At 37.6% G+C, this 20,494-nt stretch overlaps 1 protein-coding gene across 1 annotated transcript in view; it reads left to right on the top strand.

Moving 5' to 3' along the window:
* TBC1D5 (TBC1 domain family member 5) overlaps positions 1-20,494 on the top strand; it is a 354,778-nt gene that overhangs the window by 154,825 nt on the left and 179,459 nt on the right. The window contains exon 6 of the mRNA XM_040963401.1: positions 17,217-17,286. Within this exon, the coding sequence (XP_040819335.1) occupies positions 17,217-17,286 (70 nt within the window). The remainder of the gene's footprint in view (positions 1-17,216; positions 17,287-20,494) is intronic.

The raw sequence follows: 20,494 nt of genomic DNA, 5'->3' as shown, positions 1-20,494 counted from the left end.
AAAAGAGGAAGCACTTTTAAATCTAATAAAGTGTATGTATTTTGTATATATGGAAATCAGTAAAACACTCAGGAGAGAAATTCAAAGAACATCTAAAGAAATGGAGCCGTGATTCAATATTAAGGCAGAGTTCTATATTTTTATTGTAAATTGAACATCATCCTAATTAAAAAATTCTATGGGTTTTGTTTGTTTTTGTAGCAACAACTTGATTCTAAAATTCATGTGAAAAGGTAAAGGAGCCAGAATATCCAAACTGTTTTGTAAAAAGGACAAAGCTGGAAAAACCCCAGGGCCTAATTTTAGGATTCACTGCAAGAAAATTATGTGATTCACTGGAATCAGATAACCCGAATTGATTGCAAACAAGTCAGTTGGCACTTTTGGAAGATGCTTTTGGAGGGTGCAGCTTCCTGGTTCAACCAGTTGAGCCGTGACCTGAGATGGCATCTCCAGAACTGATGCTGGTTGCTATCTGAGCTGCCCTACTTCCTGTCCAGCTTCCTGCTGGCAACTTAGGGAAAGCAGCAGAAGACGGCCCAATTGCTTGGCCTCTGGTCAGCGACACAGTAGACCAGAAGAAAGCTCCTGGATCCTGCCTAAGCCTCAACCAGTCGCACTGGCACAGCCTGTTGAGGAATGAAATCAGTCGACAAAAGTTCTCTTTGTCTCTGTGTCTCCCTCTCTAACTCTGCATTTCAAATAAATTAATTGGTTTTGAAAATACATTTATGAACTTCAAATGTGTGTGGCAGGACCCCAGCACTTGGGACTTCTGTTTCTTTCCAATATATATTAGCAGGGAGTTGGAATGGAAACACACTGGCCGGGATTCAAACCCGTGCTCATATGATAGGCTGGTATTGCAATCATTGCCTTAACCCACTGCACTACAATGCCAGTCCCAAGTTCATCCAGTGTAAATGTGAATTTCAGGAACTTCTGGTACATTTATGAAGCTGTAAAAATATTACTAGCATCCAATATTAGAACATTTTTGTTACCTGAGAACAATTCCCTGGGCCATTTGCAGTCTTCCGTAAGGAAACCACTAATCTGCTTTCTGTTTTACAGTTAGCAAGGAAATCATACAGCATTTGTGATGATGATGGGCTTGGTCACCTCTCTGTATCCTGCGTGATTCATCCTTGCTCAGCATGAATCAGTATTCTCTTTTTTAATGATTAATAGAATTACATTATATTGTTGGACACAACGTACTTAATAAATCCATTCATTCTATATTATTTTCATTTTGAATTTACTATAAATAACATTGCTATAAACATTCACATGTAGAACTTCATGTGGACTTTTCTATGTATTTTCTTTGGGTAAATTCTTAAAAATAGAGTTGGCATTTCTTGTGGCAAATTTATATTTCCCTTTTGAAAAAATTACCATAACGTTTACTAAAATGGTCGCATCATTTTATGTTCTCGTGATCAGTGTATTAAGGCTGTAGTTTCTGTACATCATCAGTATATTTTATTTTATTTTTTAAGGTTTAATTATTTTTATTGGGAAGTCAGATTTATAGAGAAGAGAGAAAGATCTTCCATCTGATGGCTCACTACCCAACTGGCCACAACAGCTGGAGCTGATCCGATCCCAGAATAGAAGCCAGGAGCTCTTCCGGGTCTCCCACTCAGGAGCAGGACCCCAAGGCTTTGGGCTGTCCTCTACTGCTTTCCCAGGCACAAACAGGGTACTGGTTGAGGAAATGAAGAAGCTGGGACACGAGCTAGTGCCCATATGGAATCCCAGTGGATGCAAAGTGAGGATTTAGCCACTAGGCTGTCAAGCCAGACCCGGCCAGTATTTATTTGTTGATAGCTATTCTGGTGTTTGAAGTGTTAAATCGATGTGATTTTAAACTTGTGGTTTCCTAATAAATAATTAACCTGAACATATTTCATACACTTATTGGAAAATTGTATATTCCTATTCTTTGTTTTTACTTATTTGTCTTCTTGTTCAGTTATAAGAAGTCTGTATTCTGGTTAGAAGGCCTTTATAAGATAGATGATTTACATATGTGTTTTCCCAGTTTGTAACTTATGTTTCATTTTGTTTGCGGCATCTTTTAATTTGGAATGGTCCTTCTTACCAATTCTTTTTTCATGGTTTGTGCTTTTGGTGTTGTGTCTGAGAAATCTCATCTAATTAAAGGTTAAAGCAATTCTCTCACATTTTCTTTAAACAACTTTGTAGTTACAATAAATTATCGATTAATTTTTATATATTCCTGTGCAATTTTTGAATGCCAGTTCATCCATTTTCTTCTTACATATTTTTCTAAGCTTTTTGGTACTCATGATTTTTTTCTTTTTTATTGTACTGTATGTTATAGGGAACAGATTTCATGTATTTCAGATACACTATTTTAGTAATACTTTCCACCATACCACCTCCTCCTTTTCTTATGATTTTTTTCAATAACGTAATTTGTTTACCTTATAATCATGACCTTAACCTGCTACTAAATAAATAGTTCAAGTAGATAGACCACTATTACTCAGCAGAGCTACAAACAATAATCATATTTGAAGATATCAATTTTTGGTATGTTCTTTAAAGTTATTCATCCGTAGAAGTTTTTTTTTCCCCTGTGACTATTCTTATTCAATGCTTTAGGAGCTTCTTAGAGTCTGAAGTCTATACTACTCAGCACGAACCCAGCTTTCCAGGTAGCATATCTCTAACTCTGTGTGTCCACACTACATCCATGCTCTTCCCTTGCAGACTCCTTTCCTGTCTTCCTTATCACAGCAAATGGGACCAGTATCCATGTGGTTGTGTAGCTGGAAGCATTACTAACATCTCCTATCCATCACCTCTCATACCTAATTAGCTACCAAATGTGATAGAGTTAGCTCATAAAGATCTCAGAAAGCCTTTCCATTTTTTTCCCTGAAGTTACTAGCATTATTTTAATGCTACTCTAATTCCTTTCAGGGATAAGATTTGTTTCTTGTATTTTATACAGGGAACTAGATGGACCTTGGCTAATTTCAGCTGTATTTGAGCAGTGCATTAAAAAAAAAATGGTGTCCCTGTGGAAGGAACAGGAGTTTGGGAAGGAAATTCCAGGAAAGGACATCTCAGAGAGATAGGTGGTTATCCTCCAATGGAATAAAAAGTCCTGTCCTAAACAGTGAGGATGGAAACAGCTGTTTCCTTCTGGACCTTGTATTATTTAGGGTGGCAGTAAATACCCAACACACTGTGATGTTAGCATGACAGAACGTATTACACTTATTGGGCAGTTCACTCTGCTTGGCCAGCTCTGCTCTCTCAAAGTGTTTAGAGACTCCAGGCTCTGTCTCTGTTGCTCCGTCTTTCCTTGATCGTGTCTTAGAGCCCTGTCTAACCCACATGTAAGGACAGTTTCTGACTGGTCCTCACCCATTTAAGTATAGAAATTGAAGGTATACATACAGAGGAGAATTTTTATATGCAATAGGAAGAACATTGGGGCTTATAAGGTATATGTGCTTTTATTTTGCTTTTATAGTAGCATTTTTATTGTAGTTTAGGAAAATATTGGTCTGAGAGTTTGTGAAAAAAAATTTTAAATTGTGCTTCATGAAAGATTTGCCCTGTTCTCTGATTTTTTTAAACAAATATTTTAGAATGCAATATCTGGAAGCAGGCCTAGTGATGCAATGGGTGTAGGCACTGCTTGGGTCACTGTATTGGTCAAGCTTTCTGCTAAGGTGTGTTCTGGGATGGTTCAAGTACTGGGGTACCTGACACTCATGTGGGAGACCTGTAAGGAGTTCCTGGCTCCTGACTTTAGCCTTTCCCAGCTATGAATGTTGCAGGCATTTGAAGAGTAAACCAACTGGTGGAAGATTTTTCTCTGTATTTCACTCTGCCATTCAATAAATAATAAAAATAGTAAATAAACCTTAAAAATATTAAAACTGGGGTGTGTTTGACTTGGTGGTAAAGACAGTGTGCATCCCTGTTCCTTGTGGGGGGGTGTAGACTCGGTACTGCCTCTGGTTCCTGCATGTAGCTTCCTGAGAGGCAGCAGTGATGGCTCAGAGGATGGCACTGCAGCATCTGCGTGGAGAGCTGGACAGCATTCCCTGCTCGTAGCATCTGCCTAGCCAAACCCCAGCTCCTGCGGAATTTTGCAAACTGAGCGAGGGCTGGGAGTGTTGTCTGTTCTGCTTCCCTCTCTCCTGTCCTTCCTCCCATCCTTCCTTACCTCTCAAATAAATATAAAACAAATACAAAAGCTGGCCTAATATAACCTTTTATCTGAAAGAGGTCATTAGTCTGACTTGGCTACTTATTGACCAGCTCTTCCATACATCGAAAAGACAAGAGAGCTGATAAAAGCATTGTACAGATTATTGTTTAAATAATCTGAACAGAATCTGCACTGATGCTTGTGAATATAGTTCTACATCTAAGCATAAAGGAGTTGTGAAATATAATTTGTTGCTGGGTTGCCATATGCTCAGCAAGAAGAGGAAAACAGATTTGGGGCAGCAGCTAGCACTGTGAGATCCCTAAATCAAGGTTTCCAAAGTGCAGGTGTTCCTTCAGACTCTGACCTTCAGTTAACTTATTTCTCACATGGACAGTTCTCTGTAGGATGCCCTGGGATCATTTGCAGTGCAAATAGCAACTTACTGATGGCCTGTAATTATTTTTAAAAAAAATCAACTACTTTACAAAATCATATTCAGGGATTGAAAAATATGTTATAATACAATCAGATCATATATTCAAGTTCTAGATCATATATTCAAGTTCTATTATATGCTGTTTTTAGACTTAAGGAAGCCTCGTAAGATCTTAAAAGTGGTAGAAGTGTGTGTGTGTGTGTGTGTGTGTGTGTGTGTGTGTGTGTGTGTGTTTTCTTTAAATTTGGTTGAGAAGCATAGGGCATGAGTAGGTACTTTTATCTTCTGACTCACTTCCTAATTGCCCAGAGCAGCCAAGGCCAGGCCAGACTGAAACCAGGACCTAGGATCTCAATCCACTTCTCCTCTGAGGCTCAATCTGGAATCTAGTGTTAGAGTCAGGAACTGAATCTCACTGCTCTGACCTGGGTATCTTAACTAGCATGTTAACAGCTCGATCAAATGCCTGCCCGTTTGGTTTTCTCTTTATATAAATCTATGCTTGAAAATTTTCCACAGTAATTAATCTCTATTAATTTTATAATTTTTATTGTTATATATTAGTTGTATAATTTGGTCATTACCTTTCAAACTTCCACCCAGTTTACTTTTCTATCAAAGCAGCTGTGCAAAGATTCATACACAAAAATTTTTAATGTGTGATGTCTAGAATAGATACTTTTTAAAGATCTATTTTCTTTTTGTCTGAAAGGCAGAATCACAGACAGAAAGAGAGGTTTTCCAGTCACTGGTCTGCCACCCCACATGTCCCAGCAGTCAGAGCTGGGCAGATTCAAAGCTAGGAATCAGGTTTCTCAGGTGGGCGCAGGGTCCCTTGGGCCTGGGCCCCTCCACTGCTTCCCCAGCCGTAAGCAAGGAGCTGAAGCAGAAGTGGAGCCGCCAGGATGTGAACCATCATCCATACGGATTCCAGTGCTCCACGTGGAATCTTTCCATTTTCCTTAAATCAAGGAAACATGATTACTGTCATGTGGAGCCATTTAAAATCCTGTCGTTTCTTACTAATTAGGACCCTGGATACCACAAATAGTGGCTCAGGTAGCTGGGGTCCTCTCACCCATGTGGGGGTTTTGGATCCAGTTCTCCGCTTCTGGGACATTGTGGCCATTTCAGAAGGAAAGGGGGAGACGGGAGCATTTTCTGTTTCCTTTGCTCTCAAATAGCTAAAAATTAGGACTAAAAACTAAAAACTCTGATTTAAAAACTTAAAAAGGGGGGCCCAGCGTGGCCTAGTGGCTAAAGTCCTCTCCTTGAACACCCCGGGATCCCATATGGGCACCGGTTCCATTCCCGGCAGCTCCACTTCCCATCCAGCTCCCTGCTTGTGGCCTGGGAGGGCAGTCGAGGACAACCCAAAGCTTTGGGACCCTGCACCCTTGTGGGAGACCTGGAGGAAGTTCCTGGCTCCTGGCTCCAGATCTGCACAGCACCGGCCATTGTGGTCACTTGGGGAGTGAATCATTGGATGGAAGATCTTCCTCTCTGTCTCTCCTCCTCTCTATCTGACTTTGCAATAAAAATAAATAAATCTTAAAAAAAATAAAAAATAAAAAGTTTAAAAAAAGCAGCCTAGGAGAAATGCCTACTTGTATAATATAATGAAATAATAAATCAGAAAATTGTTTAGTTGTATGTGATTTCAATTTTTTAGAAGTCAAATAGGAAGAATGTTCTCAACATAATTACATTATAGGTGATTTTTCTTTTTTTTCCTGCTTGCTTTTTTTTTAATTCTCTTGCTTTTAGATTTTTATCTTAAAATTTGGATTTTCTGTCATTTTCTATATCTGCATTATCACGATACACTTAAATAGAATGTTGGACTTGTGACTGCTGCCGAAGGGCTGTATACTATTGTAATAAGATGGAGAGGACAGTGGGAGGATGTGAGGGATGGAAGGGCGAGTTCCTGTGCTTATGGAACCATACTATGAACAATAAAAAAAAAAAAGAACAATTGTTTAAATGTATGTATTTTTACAACTGGAAGAATAATGCTTAATGAAAGAAATATGAACACTAAAAGAAACCAAGTTAGTTTTGCATTCTCATATTGTCTTAATTTAAATAATTTAATTTTTTACATGTGCTCTTTATACTAAAAACATTTTGAATGAAACCAATGAGAAAATAATTAGATTGCACTGATGATTTATTATTCATTGTGAATCTAATGATAGTTTTGACAAGCATTTGTATTTTGAAAATTTACCAAGGTTCTGTGTTGTCCCATGGGTCTCCGAGGCTCCATTCGTACTATCGATCTTGCCTCTGACTTACTGGATCATTCCTCTGTCATTTCCATGTTGTTACTATGCTCATCTCATGAACTTAAATTTTCAAGCATTGTCCTTCTAGCCCTAAAATTTCTATTTGCTTCTATTAATTGTTTTTTCTGAATCTTTAAAATTGTGAGCTTCAGTTTCTCTAATTCATTTCACGAGTGCGCCGTTGCCTCCCGGAGCAGAGCCGCAGTGCCTTGCAGTGTGCATCCCGACGTCTGCGTCATCAGGGCTGCAGCCGTCGCTGTGTTTTACTTCGAAAGGTGATAAGAATTTTCTGAGTTTCTGGCATATCAATTAATTTTGGACTATGTCCTCAACACTTGGGATATCTGTTGTTTATGATTTAATGTCAGTCATATTGAAGAAACAAGTCAACCTCTGATTTAAGCAGAAAGCACCTTATAAGAATAAATAAAATAACATTAAAACAATTCTTTGGAAATAAAATCTGAAGATCACAGTTACTTATTTTTCCCACTGTTCAGATCCTATCCACTTCATAACAAACTAGAATAAAATATGCAGTAATCTCCAGCCTGATCCTGACACATCACACCTCCACCCTTGGTCGTCTTCCAGTCTTCCTATGCTTAGCCAGAATGATGTTTTCCTGGCATGAATTGCGTTATTTCCTCATTTTAAAACTTTCATTGTACCTGAAAATCCAGACTTCCTTCTTAGCAAACTAAGTCCCATGTCTGCTCATCATGTAGACCTCATCTCCAGCTGGTACAGCTCAGGCAGCCAGCTGTGTAACATTTGTGTAGGCAGTGGTACCTGTAAGCCAGAGCCCTGTCCCATGTGCAGTGCTCTCCTCCTTGGCAATAGCAACATCCCCTTGTTCTGGGGTGTCCTTATTGCCTAATACACTCCACTTGGAAGTGCATGGGTTTATCATTAAACTCTGGGGTAGTTTGATATGTCTGCAGGGGCAACCTTCACCCCCTCATCTAAGGAGGTTCTGGAAGATTCCCTCTCCAGCCAGAGACCGTGACGGCAGGAGGTGCTAGGAACGCTGTGCCTCTCTTCCCCGCACCTCTCTCCTTCGGAGGCCACTTCCCACTCCTGACTGGTGTATCTATGTGTAGGCAACCCTTGTCGGTGTGTCTGCGTTTGCTTTCTCGCCTTTTAAATAAAAATTTATCAGTTTATAAATGCCCATACTTAAAATGCTTCTGTAAATACAAGGCAAGGACTGTAATAAAAACATAATCTGTTTCCCCACAACAGTACGACTGTGCTCAGAGTCATCCAGCCAGTGGTTTTGTTTCTCTTCCTAAATGTCAGCCTGTGCTCTAATAGCCTTTTATTATTAAAATTAAAACATTATTGTGCCCTTTTCTTTACCTGTTCAACTTTTTAATTTTCTCCTCCTCACTAGCATCTGATTTAGATATTATTTAGAAGACATACATGGGATTAGTTACCCTGGATCGTGAATGGTCGTTTTGATCCAGTTGAAATTTTCAGGAAGCTGGAAGGGAGCTGTCCACCCACCGTTAAGTACCGAGGGACGGGGTGCCTTTACAGTGAGCGAGAGCTTAGATCTGCTAACGCTGGGTGTTACCCATCTTAAGAGGAGTGTAATCAGCAATAAAAGGTTTTTTTTAAATATCTAGGAAAATATTAATTTTGATTACTGTACATATTTTATAAATATTATTCAAAAGATTTGTAGAAAATTAATTAGGACTTAGGTGCTAGGTATATTTTATTTAATAAGTAGTATCTATATTACTTTTTAATACCTATTTAGACACTGAACAGATAGCTGTTTAGTTTAGAATTCCTTAATTATCAATTAGATTTTTTTAAATATCTAAAAATTTTAGATGTATGTGTTTTACTTAAACATATAGAACTAGCTGCAAGAGTAAATCGTCAGGCTGCCAGAGGTTTTTTTTTTAATAGTATTTTTATCTTACTAAGATAAAAATGTGCTGACTGGTAAATTATGTAACAATCAATTTTGGTCTTAATAGTACTTTTTCATGTCTAAAAAAAAAATGTTTTTAAGTATTCTTTGTCAACATGTTCCCTTCTCAGCATACTTTTCCAGAGTCTACTTGGTGGTTTATCTACTGAGTCTAATGCCCTTTGTAGCAAGGTATTTTTGAAATCTAGTTGGTTTCCTGGAAGACCACACAGGCCAACAGCGGTACTCAGCTTTGCTCCTCAGAACCACATACCACAAATATGCTACTCCCGGTGTTAGGGTCACATGGAGTTGCCATTGCCCAGTTAACACCACTACTACCGGAAAATGAGGTCGTCAGTAGTGAACTTGTTTCTATAGAAAATAAGGGCAAGATGAGATACTCAGTAATCACCTCATTGGCACTCAGTTGCCTTCTGTAGCAAGGTAGAAATCATTGTCAGCATAGCAGAGCATTTTATTGGGCTCAGAGCGATCTGTGGATTATCAGAATGATCTAGGAACCTTTTGTGTCCTGAGCCTCACTCATGAATATTTTAGTTTTACCAATTTTTTTTTTTAAGAGACAGGGAGGAAAGAAGAAGGAGAGAGAATGGATGAATCTTATGTGCAGATAACCGAAATGAGCAAAACCGGGCTTGGCCAAAGCCAACAGCCAGGTGTTGTTAGGTCCAGAAGATCCCCGAACCACGGACAGACAGGTTCCACATGCAGCAATGCAAAAGCAAAGAAACTGTATTGCTAGCTTGAGCCAGGGGCCATGTCTCATCCAATGCAGTGGAGTCTTGACGAGGACCCCGCTTGTCTCTGGCAGACTCTTTTTATTCCCTCCTAGTCACATACAACACATCTCCAGCAAGCCGTCCTTTACTTGGTCACGTATAACTCACACCGGTGAAGACCACATTCCACTCGCGGATGTGCGGATGCCCCTGACCGGCCCATCTCCAAGGTCGCTGCTCCCTGCCCACTGCATCACTCTGAGGAAAGTGAAACTTTGAAGTGAAGTGAAACTTAGACTTATTCCCCGACCTTAGGCATATCATAGCCTTGGTCCTGTTCTTTATGCAGCAAAGCCAAGCAACAATTACAGAAGCCAAATATAGCAGCTATGCAATGTTAACAGTTGGAAGGCTGCCTTATCACTACTCAGCACCCTTGTATTCCTGCTACTATTATATGTTTAACTAGTCTCACGTCTAGATACTAATTTACTATTTATCTCTAATAACCCTTAACACTACTGTTGTTAGGAGTAAACCCCTGCCACCCAGCCTTATACCACTAACTCCACAGTGCCCCACATGGCGGGAGGGGTCCCAAGCACCGAGGTCACCTTCCTGTTTTTCCCAGACCATTACTATTAGAAAGCTAGATTGGACGTGGAGCAACTGGGAGTCAAACCAGTACCCATATGGGATGCTGACACTGCAGACAGGAGCTTTCTCTGGTGAGCTACAATACCAGGACTTCAATCAATCAGTATTTCTGTCTCTCCTTTGTCTCCCTTACACACACACAGTATCTACCTGTGCCCAGGTGAATGGAAGCTGGCAGAGCTGTGAGCTTAGGGTGGCGTCCCCCTCCTCTTTTTTAGTAGATGTGCAGATGGTGGAGCCAAAGAGAGTAATCTCACATGGAATGTCGTTTTCTTTTTCCATCTATTTGCAGGATTTTTCTAGTAACTTGTTTTATTGTGTTATGCTGCTGTATGTTTAGTGTTATTCACTGTCTTATGTTTTGTGTTTATTACTAGATTTCTTATTGTTTTAATTCTTTCTTGTCTTTGTCAATTTCAAGAAACGTGTATATTAAACTTACTAATTAGATGAGTTAAAGTCTGAAATTTCAGTTTCAATTTTATTAAATTTTGCTGTATCTCTGGCTTTCCATTCTGTTTATTTTGTCATATGTGATTGACAGGGGGAATATTACAAAGACAGCACAAGTTTTGCACATTATGCTTGTGTAATTCACAAAATAAAGTTTTGGATAATTGAGGTTTATCTGAAATAATGTCTTTTAATTACCAACAAGAAAAAATTGATAAGTTTAATGATTTAACTTTTGTTTTCTTCATATTAAGGACCTTTTACTTTTTTCTTTCATTGGAATAATTATTGTAATTATATCTAGTAAAATGTTCACAAATAAGTGATAACTAATATTCCTGAAGACATATTTTGTGCAATTAGTACACTAAGAACTTTATAAATAATTACCTGTGACAGTCTCTTCCTAATCCCATTTTGTCATTCAAACTGATAACTGCCTTCATTTGGGAAAAATGAAAAAAAAAATTTTTTTCCAAATATTGTTAGATAAGCAGTTAACAAAAAGAGCACCTTTTGCTGAGTTTACTCCCCAAATGCCCACAGAAGCCAGAAACGCGAAAGCCTGTCCAGGTATTCCACATGCTGGCACCTGCTTAACCACATCAGGCATCACTTGCTGTGTCCCAGAATATGTACCAGCACAAAGTTGGAATTAAAGATGGAGCTGGGACCCAAATCCCGGCACAGTACTGCGGGATGCAGACATCTCAACCCGTGTCTCGGTGGTTAAGCCCGTCTTGCTGGTGCCTTAGTGTTAAGCATGATGCTATAATGCTTCTACTGCACGATTTCACTTAAGTGAATGTGGCAATTCAATTTTACCAAATCGCTAAGGTTTTATCTTGGAAAAATGCTGGGGTCCATGCAGTGGGTGTGAAGGACACGAAGGTGTGTGGAGAACTGTTCCCCTGCAGGCAAGGCCGCGAGGAATTTCCCACTGCACAGCAGGCCCTGCGGATGTCTCTGCACCCACCTGAAGGCAGCTCCACATCCCTTTGCGTGGGCACTGTACCACCCACTGAGACTTCTATAATCTGTTCAGGCATTGTTTGCTGCTGCGGAGTTGGTTTTTACTACCAATGTGAGCTTGAGAGTTGGTGTTGCTGATAACGTCTTAGCAAAAGGGCCTTTAACGGTTCATGCTGTCTCTGTCTCTGCTGCCCCCATTGACCATCCTTGATCTTTTTTTGTCCCTCCCATGATGCATTTCCTCCCTTAACTGATCTAAGACTAAGTTGGGAAAACAAACAAACAAACAGCTTAGATTTCAACAAAGGATTGTCCAAAGCATTTTTATTCTCTTTTGCTGATTTTATATTTTCGTAATATTTATTTGAGAGGCAGAATGACAGAGAGAGAGCAACAGAGAGGAAGTGGGGGACCTCTCTGTCCACTGGTTCCTTCCTGAAACGGCTGCAGCTGCCAAGGATAGGGCAGGCCAGGCCCGGAGCCTGGGCTGCTGCAGGGGCCAGGGATCATCGTCTGCTGTCTGCCCAGGCACATTAGCAAGAAACGAGGGGATGCCAGGTCTCAAACTGGTAGTGTGGTATGGTATGCTGGCATGGTAAGTGTTGGCTTAATCCCTTGCACTCCGCACCGAACCTGTGTTTTTATATTGTTCAAGATTTTAGAAGCCCATTTGTTTAGTAGCTGTTTTTGAAAATACTTATTCATAGTCATATCGCAGTGGCTGAGGTCTTTGTTTCTTACCTTGTATTACAAGATATGTTTGAATGTCAGGAGCTATTAAAAGCAACAACAGTCTCAACAATGAGAAAACCCAACACGGGAAAACCCAAAGACGGTGTTTGTAGCTTGGCTCTTTGCCGTAGTCTGTAAGCAGTTATCCAGGCTTGCATTGCCTTTGCACTGTCTTCTCTGATTCTTTCTGATCATGCGTATTGCTCTGGACATGCAAATGGCTGTCTCTGTTTTCTCATATGCATGTGTCCTTTGAAATGTCCTGATTTCTCAAAGAAATTCTTAGTCGCGACGCTTCTAGGCGTTAGGTTGGTCTGGTTTGTGCTTCATTGTGCTCTTTAGCCCCACACATCTCTGGGCTCTCGGTTTGTGTTTTGGTATGTAGCAAAGATGCTTATGGCTTTTCTTCTAAGTTGCCTGAACAAAGAGAAAACACCTTATGTGGTCCTTCAGGTTGCCCCTAACAGGCTGAAGCAGGTGCACTCAGCAGCTTGCTCTGTCCAGAACCAGGAACCAGATCCTAAGCTGCTGCGGTGTGTGCCTCCCTCGGCTCGAGGGCTGCCACCAAGGGAGAGGGCAGCAGAAGGGCGAGCGAAAAAAGGCCATAGAATTTTTGAGTTGCCTTTTCAATGATTCTGTATTCATTTGGCTTTTGTAAGTCTTTGACTGTTTTTCCAGATTTTGACAAAATTTGCTTGATTAATTGCTTGTCTTTCAGTGTTTCCGTGGGAGGACAAGTACTTGGCGTTTCATACTCTGCCTTTTGGCTGATGTCAGTCTGCTTTCTTTTCATTTTTAAAAAACTAATTCTGTTAATTGTTTAATCGGACTCACAAGATGCTTCCTAAAATTAAATGATCTACCTGAAAGTGTCTTTTCATTTAAAATTGTTCAATATATTTCTGTTGTATATCTTTTTTATATTAATATTAAAAACATTAGAGAACTAACTAGGACAATTAATAACCATTCACTTCATTAAGGGTTTTAGAAGTTTAACTAAAACTTTACAGTAAATATATTTAAAAGACAGAAAGCCTTTTAAGATGTTTACACCATGAACCTTCGGTTCTTTTCAGCTTGGTTTGAACCAAGGCATTTTTTTTCTCCTCTTACTATTGCATGTTGTTTGTAGTTTGTAACATCCCGGTACAATCGTGAAGATTCAATCTTTTCTTACTTCTGTGTGAGTTCTCAGATAGAACGCCTAGTGTGAAGTGATACTCTGGTACTCAGGGTTTTTAGATGTAAATTGAAGGCACTTTGAGGAGGTGTGCTTGTTTAAAGTGTTTTTAACGTAACCTAGTTTAAAATCGCCAGGTCTCCTTCCTGAAGTAAACAGATGTTTGTGCATAGAAAGCACCTTTTGTATACCGCTGTTTACCTTGGTTTCAACTTGCACTTATGGAGCCCATAAATGCCCTTGCTAAACCTAACCTGAGCTCAAACGAGAAGCCCAATTCTGTTTACCATATGAAAATTTAAGTCACAATTACAATTTTTGGGGGTTTGATAGAAACATATATGTTAGAAGTTACTCTTGTAAAATCTATGCTTTTTGTGTCCTCAGTTTAACCAAGACAACTGGGTAACATCTTTTTGAAATTAGCAGACTTATTTTAATTATGAATGTCATGGATTTTGTAAAGTTGTTTGCCAGTTAATGTTACATAAATTTCAAACTCTTCCAGTCGTAATTGATGAACTGTTCCTTTAGATATAAAACATATTATTAAATATCTGGTGGCAATCATATATATATAATTTATGCATGTATTGAAAATGTATGACCTGAAGAACAATACCCCATCCTGTAACTGGCTAGTTTACAGTACACACTGGAATGCCTTTACATTTAAAAATTACTGTTAATTACTCAAACAAATATATTATCTTAAAATATTTTTAGATTTTCTGTGCTGTGTGATCACTGAAAGGATCTTAGGTAAGGTATGAGTGAAAAACAGCCAGTGCATTCTCATTACAGCTACTGCTGACAACTTAGTTCAGGAATTGGAATAGCAGTGAAAAGCATCATATTAAACTCTCTTGCGCCCTCTGTTGTCACTTTGGAGCAAAACACTTATCCCTAGGATTGTTTTGTCATTACGTTTATTTCTTTGATAAAATTAATACTTATTTTATGATGCTTACCTTGAAATTAGATCCAGAAGTAAACCAACATTGCTTGTAATTCTTATTTGGTATTCTCGTACGGCACAAATGATTTTATCATCTACAAGCTTAGATGAAATATGGGCCTCTCTGTTCATCTTCGATTTCTCCAGGTTACCAGTATGAATCCCCTCCAAATGTTTCACACAAATGAAATCTACAGCAGGTAGCACATTGTACGTACAGTTTCCCAGAATTACAGGTTCTGTCTGTTCTTTTGTAAACCTTTCAATGCTCTGACAGTTTCCTTCCAAAGTAAGAGTCTGGAAACATCCATACTAAAATTAAGAATTTATAACTGTGAGGAACAGATGTTTTCATAAACATTTGCTATAATTAATTTCAACTAGAGGATTGAGGAAACAAAGCAGTTTTTCCCGCTTCAAAACTTTATTGCTTTTTTCCCATATAGCAAACTCTGGAATCTTTTTTCTAATATGGCTAGTGAAATGATTGTACTCCTTATTTGGTATGTTTTCAAGAAAAAAAAAAACTACTTTTTCCCCCTATTGCCATCCCTTGTACCTTGAAAGTTAAATTTAATATGGTATTTTCATTTTGTAGCAGTTATAAACAGCAAAAAAAACCTTTACAATTTCTTATGATTATAAAGTCTCTTTTTAAAAAAAAATTTTGTTTCAGCTATTTAAAGTGCTTTATATTTAACTTGATAAACACAAGCTCGAACAAGAAGTAATTTTAGTGAGATGTATTAGATGTAACTAATTATAATCCTTAATTTTAATGTAGAAGGCTCATATTTTCAGTACATCCTATACTGCTTGTTCCATACTGATTGGATATTTGGCTCTGCAAAAGAATGTATTATATCATATTTTAACTTACTGTGGAGGCTACATGTTATTTAGATCTTTTTGGTTTCTTAGAATACTACTGATTTTTGTTAATAAAGTGAAGTATGCTGTATGTATTCATACCTTGCCCATGTTTTCAAAGAATTGTCAACACACACACGAGCAGATTCCATCTGACGTTTTGAACTGTTTTAGTCACCGTTTGCTAGTGTTGTAATCCATCCTAGGAGTCTTTTATTCTTTAACAAGGAAAAACCCTGAAAGCGTGTCTTGCAAAAAGCGTGCAGTTAGCAGGCTCGGTACGTGGGCACAGTCCCTGTCTCCATCCGCCTGAGCGCTTTGGCACAGCTGCAAAGATCTGGAAGGGAACGAATGTTCTTGACTCATCTGTCAACCATAAAATGTGTATAGAAAAATAGGTAGCTGTCATTAAAATTACATTTCAGCTTTCAGTAACCATTTAATGAGTAGCATAATTATATAAGTATGGTACCTTAAGTACTATACTCAATAATTAAAAATAATCTCATCTTTACACTGAAAGCTCTGTAATTACTATTTGACTTCACCAGGACCACTGTGAGACTCTCCAGTGGCACGTTATATTGTTCCGAGTGGATTAAAATCATAAGATAAAATTGGATAAATCATTAAATTATTAAGCTTTAACTATTGTAAGAATGAATATATCCTGATGTTAGAAAATTATGTTGTAGAAATTTGAAGTCTGCAGATTCTAGTCTTTGTTTTGAAAAATGATACATCTAAGAGTTATCTATTCATAACTAAATGTGGAAATATAATTTTAAAAATTAGATTTCTATCAAGGAATATATACTATACATTGAGGCATTAGTCAGCATTTTTACGGTTCCTTCAATAAATCTATTTAATTCTGTGCTTCATAGGCTGATATGTGTGAATTTGTTCAAAATTTTATTTTTTATGAACACTCCTATTTTTTGCATAAAATAATTTTTCAGGTGTTTGATAGTATTTATTGCATGGGAGATGAATACCTTCTAGGTTTTTTTGTGTTTTTAATCAGTGAACTTTTGGCAGATGGAACAATTAAAACAATTTTTTGGCTAATGCTGTGAGATGTATTAGAAGTGTATTAGAATTTGTTCTTGACCACTGCCTACTGAAGTCTGCTTTCTTCTTACTTCTCTGCTTCTTACAACCCCGGCCAGTGGGGAAACGGGACTAGAGGGCCGTCCTGGCCAGCCTCTGCCTCATGTCTTTGGACCATGCCACTTGGCAACACAGTAACTTGGTCACCAACAGAAATGTTAACATGTGACTAGAAGGTTTTTTCACTTTAGCTTTTCCTGTTTAGTTTTGTAATCTGACTAAAGAATGTGTGATCTATTCAGTCATGGTGAGCTGTTGTTTGTAAATAAGCCATGAAATACACACTTTGAGAATTATATTTCTATCTATCTAGTGATATTGGTAAGCATTGTTAGTTTTTTTAGTGAATGTATTTTTATTCTATAGACTTTTAATTGAAATATATGAATATCTTAAGAAGAAAATGTCCTTCTTATACTTCATTTGTTCCATTAGCAATTACTTTTATAGTATTACTATCCAATTTAGTAGTGGTGTTAGTTCATATGTTGGCATCAAGATGGGTATTTTTTGTAAGAAGACGGTTGAGTACAAAATAGAATTTACAGAATGCAAAAAGTGATATATACTATTCGGTTAATAATAATGCATAGAACTGTTACACAATTGTTGCTTTGATTGCAATATGTTGTAATCTCCATTATTTTAGTGTTTCTTAATTTTTTTTCCAGGAGATTCAAATCAAAATGGAAGAAGAACGAGTTCCACTTTAGACTCTGAAGGGACTTTTAATTCCTATAGGTAGGTGGTGAATACACAGCTGTATTGCAAGCCACTGTATAACATCAGATACTTAGAGATACATTGGGAATACAAAGGAGCCATGACTTGTGTTTTTAGAATATGAGAATATGTAATTATTGTGGCATGTGATTAATGAGCTGCAGAAGGTGTAACCTCCCAAGTTCTTGAGTCAGTGCAGTCACTGCAGCTGTTTCTTGCTGTCCACGCCGATGGGTGCAGTGATTACGGCTGGTTCTCGTTTGTCCTGTGTACCTGTTAGAGCACCAGCACTTCTTTTGGAATGCCTGTGAAAGGTCAGAATATCATCTTCATTGGACCAAGCGCTGCTGCTGCTGCCTTTTAAGGGGTTTCTAAAGTAGGGCAGTTATAGCACAAAGAATTATTTTAGAGAACTCCAGAATAAAGAAGTATTCATTTTGTTTTTTGTTGCTGTTCTCTTCATAGCGTGAATTTTTGTTCATTTAGTGCTTACAAGTTTTTGGCCTTTATTACAAGGAAAGACAACATTTAAAGTATATTCCGATATTTGAGCATTCATACACTGAAACAAGATATGTAAGATCTTGACTGTTTTAGGTAAAGATAAATACAGATTCAATATTAATACATTTTAGTGTGGTAGATGAAGATGTATATTTTGAAGAAATATTTTGAGCTCATTGTCCTTAGGGTACGTTAGTTGTGTTGCTTGCCTAGAAGCAATGTAAAATAATGTGAGAAACAATATATACCTTGAAGCTCATTTGAATGTTAAACTCTATCTTTTCTGTAGTCAATATGGAAAATTTGTACTTAGGTAGTTTATGCTTTTATTTGTATCCATGTTCTGTATCCCATATTGGGATTGTGTCATTTGTCTACAGATCCCAGGCTGGCTTTTAACATGTAGAGCAGTGCCTTGTATATAGGAAGCACTTAAGAATGTGGCAAATGAGAAAATTTTACAATTTGTTTATGAATTCCAGAAATGAGATGATAATTGAAACACTTGACATCTTTATTTTATACCGGTTGGAATCAGTATAAATATTCAGCCGTTCAAGTGTCACAGACACTACAACAGGCTAATGTTCCCGTGGAGTTCGGGAAGACCATTTTCACAGCAGTGACACTCCTATATTGTCGTGCTATTTTCCCTGTGCCGTTCTATCTCACAACGTTGTAATTCGCCAGATCTTTCTTTTAGTCCTGAAGGGTAATATAAAGCTTGGAATTTGACATGTTAAATAATAGATAGAATCCCCTATCTGAACCTGTCACAGCTTATCACAACAAGCAAAAGTGTGAATGTAAAAGATAGTTAAATAAATATTCATGATTTGGCATGTAAGTGAGGAATGTTAATATAATAATATAATGTGAAATATATGATGGTAATACTATTAATGCATGTAAATACAATAAAAACAACCAAGCTAAAATGGAGGTAGAGCATGAATTTCAGAAAAAGGAAAACAAATAAGTATATAAATTTTGGTGTTGAATGCTCTCTTATAATTTAATATATAGTTTGATTATAGTAAATAACAGACTTAATATGAAGAGGTATTTTACTGTGAAGATGCGTTGTTGTCTTATAGTTTATTTTGTCCTTGGATCGTTTGACGATTGAAGTGTCTTAGTATCATTGAATTATGATGGTATTTTGAAACTGAATTTCTAAGGTAACTTTGCACAACAAATAGTAATGTTGTTATAACTAAATATTTTTAATCAATGCCTGTCACTGTTGTAAGGTTAGAATATTAATTTATTATTATCGTAAAAAAAGGCAAGGTAAAATGTTCAGGTAATACAGTGTACCATGTAAAATCAGGCTTTTAATAGTTGGCAAGCCAACACTGCTATTAACTAGTATTATAGTATTTAAGGTATGAAATTAATATTTTTCTACCCGGTAGGCAGTAGCTCTCACAATATAATGAGCTTAATTGTGATTTTGACACTTGGGTTAAATGTGGAATTCATAGAAACACAGTCCTGGTATGTATTTTCTTATTAAACGTTAACTGACAAATCCTAGACTATGTGGCAGGATCACATTAAAATGGCAACAGGATTGTCAGTAAAATTTATTTGACAGAGTGAAAATTATTTTTCTATTGCCATTATAGCTCTTTTAACTAATAACGTGTTTTTAGGGACACATAAATTATCTAATATTCAGAAATCCTTTTATATAACAAATCTTTGTATTATTTAAACTGCCGCAGAAATCCTAGCCTTTCTTCGTAATTCCACTGCTCAGGCCTTGAGCCTGGTGCAAACACACCAGAGCTTGTGTTGAAGGTAAAGGTGAGCTGTAGTCCCCATCTGTGAAAGGGGCATTTTATTCACTAATCTGTTTCTTTTTCACAATTCTTTTTTAAATACTGAGACAAAATATGTAAATTAAAGACTTTTGGAATTCTAAATAGAAAGCCATCATATTTTAGTAATATGTGCTGACCCCTTGTTAATTTTTGAATAGTGTCAAGTGGGTTATAGAAAGCACTTTTCTTCATTATTTGTGTTGTAGTGTTAGATTGTTAGTTGCAGGATGCATAGTTTTTGATGATTATTTTTTGAATACTTTTAAAATTATTATTTTATAATGCGGTTCCATGGTCTCTGGGATTTCTACTCCCCCTTAGCCAAATCCCCTCCCCTCACTGACTTCCCCGTATTTTTACAGTAGTATAGTCTGTCAGCAGCAGTCACCTGTCCGTCATCCTGCTATTTAAGTGTGTTCTGACATTGTGGGTATGGACAACGGCAGTGAGTCCCGCATCCCGTTGTCAAGACGTATTTAACAGTATCATTGGGAGTCCGTCTTTGATTTGGAAGTAGAGATGCAAACTATTGCATCTTCACAGCTGATTATGATCGTTTCTGTTACATAGCTGCTATACATCCCCTTAAGTGAAATTCCATAGAACAAATCATAACAGGATACAAGTTAAAAAGTTTACAATACCATGAATCTAAATAATGCTACTGAATATGTCGCTGAAGAAATGAGAATCAAAAAGCTTCTTGAAGAAAGCGATGCTGCTGTATGACCTGTGTGTCACTGAAGAAGGAGCCGAAAGTTGGAGTGAGGATTACACTTGATAGAATATTCTATTATAAAATACAGGAGTAATGGAGGGGAGATATTATAAATGTTCTTTTTAATACTGTTTTTGCATAGTTTGTTTTAAAGTGGTATCTAAACAAAGTGCAT

The sequence above is a fragment of the Ochotona curzoniae genome, unplaced genomic scaffold (assembly GCF_017591425.1).
Source record: "Ochotona curzoniae isolate NIBS_2020 unplaced genomic scaffold, NIBS_Ocur_1.0 contig_1302, whole genome shotgun sequence".
NCBI lineage: Eukaryota > Metazoa > Chordata > Mammalia > Lagomorpha > Ochotonidae > Ochotona > Ochotona curzoniae.
The sequence above is the reverse complement of the archived record's forward strand: the minus strand, read 5'-3'. Positions and strand labels throughout refer to the sequence as shown.